This window comes from Thermobia domestica, chromosome 7 (genome assembly GCF_964235325.1).
Source record: "Thermobia domestica chromosome 7, izTheDome1.hap1.1, whole genome shotgun sequence".
Taxonomy (NCBI): domain Eukaryota; kingdom Metazoa; phylum Arthropoda; class Insecta; order Zygentoma; family Lepismatidae; genus Thermobia; species Thermobia domestica.
In genome coordinates, this window is record NC_137460.1 from 211286255 (window position 1) to 211296136 (window position 9882).

Here is a 9882-nt window from a genome sequence, read left to right on the forward strand (position 1 = left end):
TTTCTTCTCTACAAGAATTAGAACACTAGATACATTTTCTTCGTTACAAAAATTAGAACATTACGTAAGTTTTCTTCCCTACTAGAATTAGAATTTTAGGAAGTCTTCTTCCCAACAAGAATTAGAACATTAGATAATTTTTTTCTTTACAAAAATTAGAACACTAGGTACGGTTTCCTTGCTACAAGAATTAGAATATTAGATAAGTTTTCTTCCCTACATGAATTAGAAATAAGGTAAGTTTTTCCCCTACAAGAATTAGAACATTAGGTAAGTTTTCTTTCCTACATGAATTAGAATATTAGGTAAATTTTCTTTCCTACATGAATTAGAATATTAGGTAAGTTTTCTTCCCTACATGAATTAGAAATAAGGTAAGTTTTTCCCCTACAAGAATTAGAATATTAGATAAGTTTTCTTCCCTACATGAATTAGAAATAAGGTAAGTTTTCCCCTACAAGAATTAGAACATTAGGTAAGTTTTCTTTCCTACATGAATTAGAATATTAGGTAAGTTTTCTTCCCTTAACTTGTAGGGATAAAATTTTAATTTTTACCCATGTGATTTTCCTCAAGAATCGCTATTGATCAGACAATTATTTATTTATTACATAGACAGAGGAATTACACAATATTAGAAATCATGTAATTCATTTATCTCGTGTAACGATAAAATAAATGAAAGAGAATTAATATTACAAATTATTATTATCTATTTTATTCTATTTTACAACTTATAAAAATCACTCACGATCTTGTCTTGAAACAAATAGATCCAGATCAACAGTTACATGTATCGAATGGGCTGCACAATAATATCAGTTTAATTTGGAAGCAGTGCATTATGGTTACCTCTAGAGTTAGGTGATTGTGTGATCCTATCTGTAGGCTCTCCTTCGCCAACAGCGGTAGAAGCAGTAACCCAGAATTCATATTCTTGTAACTCCACTAGACTCCGCACTTCAAATATTAAATCGATAATTCCGTTGCGCACGTCAAATGACGTATGCTGTGAAATGTAATTAAAACACAGTTAATAAATAAATAAATAAATAAATAATAAACATTGGTATTAATAATTAAAGCATAATTAGTGAATAAATAAATAAATAAATAATAAAGACTGGTATCAATCAATGTTCGTGCATGCAATATGAACAAATATTTAATCATAATACATGTAGAGTAATATTGATAATTCGCTATTCTTTCTTTCTTTTCAGGTTTAACATCCGACAAGTATGCACCAAAGCTAAGAGAGACGGTGATAAGCTAAGTAATACTGATGGAATGAAGTAAATGGGAGGAAACGGGAGAGAATCTCGACAATCATGCACACAGTGTGTATCCACTACGAAGTTCACTTGGTGCGGTCTTGAATCGAAACAGGGACCTCCACGCACCAGAGGTGAGCGCTCTACCACTGAGCCACCGTCGCCTGCTGTCCGCTCGGTTTCAAAGTTTTATTTATAACTTTCAACATAACTAGAATACGCAAACAGATATTTGTGACAGCATAACATAAAGATCGATTAGTAAATATTTATAATTTTTGGTGTGGTATCCCATTTCAGACCGTAAATGGTGTCTATCATTTTAGTTCGGTCATTGAATTATCATCTGAGTTGTAATGAATCATCAAAGTGTGAACTGAATTCTAATTAAAAATGCTGCGTGCTTCAAAATAATATAACAATTCATATTTAATATAATTGAAATTCCCATAGTAACCTTATTACTTTTGAACTCGACATGCAACATGGGGAAGGAGGAAAACAAGATAGCCGTCAGATGAGTACATAAATTTAACTATCATTATTTCACTTTTTTTAAAACAATTTTTTAGTTTGATATGATTTTGAAGTTACTTTGAATAATTTAAATATATCTGGTGCCATCAATAAAACGTTATTCATTACAATTTCTTAGTGTAAACTGTACACCTTAGACCGGGCTATTAGGTGTAATATATGGGATATTTTGGTTACAGTTTATACCGTAACTATTGAAACTATTATATTAACAATTCTAGTGATAAGGTCTACTTGACTATTAAGTTGCGACTGTAATGATTAAATACCAGAAAATGTTGAATAGAATAGTACAGATATACATCATAATCATAATCCTGTAATACTCGGTAGAGATATATATATATATATATATATATATATATATATATATATATATATATATACAAGAATAAATCAAAAAGTAAGGTGAAATTGCCTGTCAAACCCATAGTATTGTGTGTAGCTAATTAATTCTTTTCCATGTTACAGGTAATCTGGTAATAGAAGTGTGACGGCTTGTACAACATTCTATGTCCACCCGTCTGGTACTGAGAGCAACTCAAAGATGGCGCAACGACTGGAACATTACACCAAGGAGGAAGTGCGCGGTGTCATTCGTTTTTTCTGGGCCAAGGGAACAAAACCATGTGGTATTCATCAAGCATTGGTGCAGGTCTACGGAGATAGTGTTATGTAGCTGAAACAAGTGTACGTGTGGTGTAACGCATTTGCAAGTGGTAGGAGTACTGGCACAGATGATGGCAGAAATGGCAGACCATCAACGTCCATCACCGACAGGAATGTGGCTGTCGTCGATGCCATGATTCGTGAAGTCAGAAGAGTGCGGTTGCAGGACATTGCCAATGAATTGAATATCTCTTATGGTTCCGTAAGCGGTATCGTCCCATGACCAACTGGGCTTCACAAAAGTGTGTGCGCGCTGGGTACCCAAGCTTCTGAGTAACGAACACAAAAACCAGCGAATGGGCATTTCCCTGAGCCACCTCACACGTTATGCCGACGAAGGAAATTCATTCCTTCATCGCATCATAACGGGCGATGAAACTCCGATACCTCTATGGACACCTGAATCCAAACGTCAGAGCATGACATGGAAACATCCATCGTCACCACAGGCCAAGAAATGCAAGACAATAGCATCTGCCCAGAAAACAATGGCTACTGTCTTTTGGGACCATCTCGGTGTTATTCATGTTGAATTTCTGGAAAAGGGTACGACCATTAATGCAGACACCTACTGCCAAACCCTGGACAGGCTGAAAGCAGCCATACGACAGAAACGGCGGGGGCACTCCGAGAGGGCGTGTTGTTACTGCATAATAACGCACGTCCACATACAGCCGAACAGACCCGTACACATCTCCGCGGGTTCAAGTGGGAAATTCTCGATCACCCTCCGTATAGCCCTGATTTAGCCCCATCGGATTACCATTTGTTCGGGCCCCTGAAGCAACATCTCCGTGGGCAGCGTTTCCAGACACTGACAGAGGCACAACAGGCTACACGTACCTGGTTAGGAAATCTGGAACCACATTTCTCTGAAGAGGGCATGGATGATTTGGTGCCACGTTGGAATAAATGTTTAGACAACTACGGTTCCTTCTTCGAATAATAGTGTGATACCATACTTCAAACATAGTAAAGCTTCATCGACGTATCTCTGTACGCTTTTCTGTAAATCAACAATTCACCTTATTTTTTGCTTCAATCTTGTATATATATATATAAGCATTGCTGTGTATTTCACAATTTCTGGACACAACAATCAAGTACTTTATACTAGTGAATCTTTTCTCCTTGGTTATCGTATGCAGTCTATTTGGATTATATCCATGACAAATATATCACTTCTTTGTACGATGATGATATAATATATGTTGATTCCATGGGCAAATCACCATAATATTTTTAGATCGGCATGCTAGTGACAACTATCGGGCGTCATCCAGTGCAGCTAACGTGACTGTTAACTATTAGGAATTATCGTGATCTAGTGACTTGTTTGTGTATCATAAGACTGTACTCAAATGAGCTCACAAACTTCAAGGTGTTTGAGGGGAAAACAATTTAATTGTATATCTAATTTTGTTGTTGATTTTACACTAAGGTGTATAAAATAGCATCTATATTTTGAATTTCAGAAAATATCTAATTTAACTAGGTTTCAAAAATATTTAGTTAGTAAATGATTGTTGTTTTTAGAATCAACATGGCATGATACGTAACACGATAGACACCTCATGACACGACATAAGTGGACCTATATTTTTATGAAGGATCCAAACTACATTTATTCCTACAGGGAACAGAACCTTAATATCTGCACCTATACAACTAAGCAAGCCATCTTAACATAACGACGGAGTTAAAAAAAAAAAAGGATTGTTATGGTAACTTTGAGAACTTCAATTTTTATTCCTGAATGAATTCCTCGTTCCTAAGAGTGCTACACAAAGTTCTTTTTTCCCTGGCTCAGAATACATTCTTCACGAAACAGAACACCGAAAGTATCCTGAATAAACTGGTTGTACTCCAGACCACGAACATTTGTGGCTGATATGTTTTCTCGATTTCAGGGGCGGCTTGTCTATAAGTGCTGCAGAACCACCAGCTATTTTCCTGGAATAAATGTATTGTCAATTGAGTTGAATTGTGCTTAATTTAATCAAGGTAATAACACGTAATGATGATATTTGGTCTAACATTGTCCTGAAATTGTACTGCTGGATATGCTACATAACGTAGTTTCGCTGAAAATACCTTCTGAATCTTAATAATATTGCAAGAGCTGTGCACGGATACCCTATGGTTTAGCATTGACACCAAAATCTTCACCAGCCACGTTGTATTACGTTTTCTTTGTTTGTTAGATAGGATTTACTAGAGCTGCACTTCCAACAGCTCTGAACTCACGAATACTTCTGAAGAAGCCTAAGACACACGACATGATATACATGAGGCACCGTTCTCTCTCTCTCTCTTTTTTAAAAGTGTTCAGTGTAATTGTTTTGCGCTTTAAAAATAATAATATTCCACGTTCAAGTTTGTGCAAATTTTCTGAACAAACATAATTTGTGAGACAATTTTAAGGAAACCATAAAACTTTTGAAAATTCTTCAAACTACTCCAATGACAATAGCTGTGAAGCAGAACGTTGCTTCTCTAATTTAAAGAGAGTTTTAAAAACATTTTTGAGAAACACAATGTGCTATTAAAGACTCAATGCTTTACCTGCCTTATCAATCGAGCGTGATTTTATATCCACCGTACCTAACTTTAATGATAGAATAATAGAACATTTTGCACAGCAGAAGACACGTCGGATGGATTTCTTTTACAAACGATAAAGTAAGATATCTATAATTCAGCAGTATTAATAAACTTTCTGCCTGTGGACATTGCGTGAATCCGAAATTTTTATATCTGAAAACAGTATGTTTCTTATGATATAGATACGGTATTTTTAAAGTTTGTTACACGCAACAGTGGCTTATTTAGGGGGAGCTATCAGGCTCAAGCTCCCCAGAAATTCATTAAAATTTGTCGACTTACAAAAGAAAAAATTAAAGTGCTTATTCATATGCTCTATATAGCTCCTCCCGAAACAAAATCCTAAATACGCCATGGCACGCAGTAATCAAAACAATTGTGTTTTGGTTGCATGTTACAGTAAAGTTGTATATATGTTTGTTAATTTCCAATCATAGTTGCCATTTATAACAATTAGAGTACGAAAAATTTATGCTGGTTGGTGTATGCACTATTTTATAATTAATTACTGCGAACGGGAAATTCAATACGCAAAACAAACTGTGCGGAACTACCTCAGATTATGGTATCGAGTCGCTACTGCTCAATTTATTTATTTATTTATTTATTTTGTGTCTTACAGCATTCTCATTCCACCATTCTCCCGTTGTGACATAGTTGCATCATCCGTCTCTTTTAGTCTAAGGGAAAGGGATTCGAACATTACTCTTAAGATTTAGCTTCATTTCAGTTTTTATTACAGAAGAGAAAAATTCCTTAAGACCAGATAACAAGTTAATAATTTTTACTTACCTGTCCTCGACGTCCTTTATCCCTTACTTTAACTGTATATTTAGTAATTTTTCCATTTGGATTTTCTGGTGGAAGCCACGAAACTAAAATAGAATCTGATGATAGAGCAACAGCTTTTAACTTTTCTGGAGGACCTGGAACTGGAAATATAAAGAAAAAAATGAATTTGAATATAGTAATGTATGAAACTTCTGAATAACGGACACCGATAGGAAAAGATCATTTGCCTATAAATGTGAGGTGTCCGTTACAGGAAGTTTACATAAATTTACTTGTGCTTACATAAAGCACACTTACAGCACATATGATAATTATAACATTATACAGTTATAAATGTAAATGCTGCATAGGCTAATATCGAAATACTGTGCATAATGTCCGAATTATTTGGAGACGAAGGTGAAATCTTCGTCAGCAAAGAAATGCTGGATGATGTATTTCTATTGGTGTATACTACAAAATATATACTGTATATGTGATAATTTTATTCTCAAGTTATGTTATTCCCTCGTAAAATTCCTTAATACACATACGGTCGTACTAACATAAGCAAAACTAACACAGTATGAACTTGCAACATTTATTATTATTATTATTATTATTATTATTATTATTATTATTATTATTATTATTATTATTATTATTATTATTATTATTAAAGATTGAAAATATACATAGAACTCACAGACTATGATGATTTATGATTTCTTGAGAAAAAGTCTACTATAATTGTCTGCCGTGTACATTCTATGGACACAAATTTCTGTTTTAAATTTACTTGTAATTGCTGGAGCAATTCGAGTGCTTCATTATCACAGCGATTAGTGGTGAACTTTTTAACTCTGCCTTATTATCAACGCTAAAAACGTATAAAAGTCATAATAATTCATGTTTGTTATAAAGAGGTTATTGAAACATACGGGGGGGGGGGGGGGAAGAAGAAATCTGACCGTGTCTGTATGTGAGTGTCCGCAAAAGGGAAGATTCTGTACCGTAATTAATACATGTATTTTTACCGAGACAAAGAAATCTATCTGTATTATGGATCTGCGCGATATTTAGAAGTGTTCATTAAGGTAAGTTTTACATTCATACAGTTTTACATTCATTTGTACGTTATTCACAAAAGGATATTGTAATATCCTATGTGATGTTGTAAACAAACAATTCCACATGTCAGTGTTTACAAACACCACCACGTGGTTCGGCAAGAAGACTTCAGACCAGATGGATCTACAATCACTTGCAGACGACGGCTTCTAGCCCCTCCCTCGGAGCAGAAGACGACATCAGAGCAGCAGCGCCACCGCCACCCAAGGAACCCTATAAATTGGATGGAAAAAGGCAATTCAGTACCAGTTTTCTGGTGACCCTCCTCTAGTCTGCTTCGGGACTTTAGGAGTAACCAAACCCCAGGGCCTCTAGTCTGCTTTGGGACTACGCCTATCCTTCTTCCTGGCTTAGCCTGCTTCGGGACTCTGACTGGGAATCCTAACCTCAGCCGTTTAGCCTGCTTCGGGGCTCTATTGGCCAACTAACCTACCCACTACTTGTTTCGGAGCTTTGGCAACCTTATTCCACTCCGCTTAGCCTGCACGGGGATATGCAGAGATCCTGTCTGGAACCTTATGGTCAAAGATCACCTATAATTAACCTTTGATATTAGAGAGATTCATTTGTACAGTAGTTTGTGGAAATACTTTTTATAGAGAAATTTTATAATAAAATTGGTAGTGGGAGATCGGTTCCGGACACTTTTTATTAACGCTCTACCTATACCTATATGGAACAAAGTTTTATAATATTTTAGTTGTTACTAGAAGTTAAAGTCAATGCTATAGTCACGATGATCCACTACTCAGTATTATGAGATAACTAACGTCAAGCAGCATTAATGAGTTGCAGTTGTATAGAATTAAATAGTGTTGTTAGTGAGGCGCTCACCAGTATCGCAGGGATAATTGGGAGTTTTAAGAAATATTGGAGTTCCGTAAAGAAACCCAGCAACAACGGTGGTGTCACGCGTGATGAGACGACCAGACATTATCCAACTGAAAACGATGGGTGGTCAACTTAATTCTTTCAGTACTTCGTACCACGGAATTTAGTTCCTAGAAGTTCAAGACCTTCCAGAAAACATCTCCAAATTAACCTTCTCCTTTACCTCTCTCAATCTACATAACTTGAAAAGAATGATAGTTAACTAAAATAAAATGTTCTTTTACATACGTGAAGGATTCTAAATTCGGTTTGGGGTGCGGTGGCTCAGTGGTAGAGCGTTCACTTCCGGTGCTTGGGGTCCCTGGTTCGATCCCAGCTCGTGCCAAGTGAACTTTGTGTTGGAGAAACAGCGTGTGCTTGGGTTTCCTCGGGGTTCTCCTGTTTCCTCCCATTTTCTTCATTCCACTATTTCGCTCATTTCTCTTCACTATCATCTCCTTTAGCCTAGCCGGCATAAGCGTGGGACGTAAAGCTCAAAGATTACATTTCATTTCATTTCAAATGCAAAATGGGATTTTATAGTGTTTCAGCTTGGCATCACTGCCTAACATCATTTAATACCTCATATTTGAGGCTAGTAGACGTTCAAAGTTATTAAATTCTTAGAATCAGACGCAAACTGCACTACGTTTTACAATTTTATTTCGGGAAAGATGGAAATTTTCTTAGCTATCGTCAGCTCATTGCAGCTCTGACTGTAATATACTCCTTTCATTCAGAAACAAAATCATCTGGACTCATTTACTTACAAACTTCTGAAAAAATGAGTATTCTTCAGTTATTAATTTCTTTTCTTTCACAGTAACTATATTCAAATATTCATATAGTTCTTGAGTACTTTTGTTCTATGTATTTTGGCTATATTACATGCTAATTCTAAGTTCTTGTTTTACTGTTTTTTAGTCTATTTTTCCTGTTTGAAGTGTCTAAATATCCGCAACCTTAAAACAACAAATCTATAGGAAGTCACGATACATACATACATACATTCACATACCGGTCAAATTAATAACCTCCTTTACTTGAAGGCGGTTAAAAACCAAAGACGTTTATTGGTAAAGCGTGCTCAAATTCATCAGGATTAACCCTTCCCTTAAGAAGTGCAGAAAACAATAAGAAAATGAGGACACTTCTGCAAAAAGATATGTATAGTAAAAAGTCAAGTACTCCAACTTTAGTGGTTCGCCATTTTTAATAGTAGAGTAAACAATTCTTCTGTGAAAAAAAAAGTAGCAACTCTAACAGACCGAGTAAAATGAAGGGTTATCTATCCTCTTTTGTTATGTGGTACGAATAAAGTAACAAACTACATGGCCGAACATATTAGAACACTTAAAAACGGGACACTGTTGGTTGAAACGAATAGCAAAGAACATGTCAGAAAATTTGCTTAAATTACAAACGTCGTTCCGAAAGTAATGCCTCCTAATTTTTTTGTGTGGGAAACTAATGGAGATATATAAATAACAACAGCAGCTAAACAGAAGAATTTCTAGCTACAGATTGCCACCTTTCCACATAGTTTCCACCATTCGTTACGCACTTTTGCCAACGATAAATCAGGGCCTGCTTGCCGCGCTTGTAAAAGTCGGTATTCCATGGACTGTCTTTTGGATTCCGGCTCGTAATGATGACACCACATCTCATCTCCAGTGACGATGCTATCCAGAAAATTGTCACGTCCAGCTTCGTATTGGTCCAGCAGGTCCCAACAAATTTCCATTCGTTGAGTTTTGTGATCTTCTGTAAGCATTCGCGACACCCATCTCGCACTCGCTTTGCGATAACCAAGATGTTCCAGCATTTTTTTCCAAGGCATTACAGCCGACAGTCAGATTTGTACATAATTCTCTGGTCATTATCCGGCGATCAGCACGGATAAGTTGACCAAGGCACTCTTCATTGCGAGAGATGACAGCTGTGCAGGGTCGGGCGGGCCGTGGCTTGTCATGGTCACCCTTTTCACCACCTTGAAAATGCCGTACCTCACATTGCTCATGTCTAT

At 36.2% G+C, this 9882-nt stretch overlaps 1 protein-coding gene across 1 annotated transcript in view; it reads right to left on the reverse strand.

Annotated features, from left to right (window-relative positions):
- Positions 1–9882, reverse strand: part of LOC145690710 (cell adhesion molecule Dscam1-like) — a 934280-nt gene that overhangs the window by 48548 nt on the left and 875850 nt on the right. Inside the window, exon 25 of the mRNA XM_081765878.1 lies at positions 853–1009. Coding sequence (XP_081622004.1) covers positions 853–1009 — 157 coding nt within the window. The remainder of the gene's footprint in view (positions 1–852; positions 1010–9882) is intronic.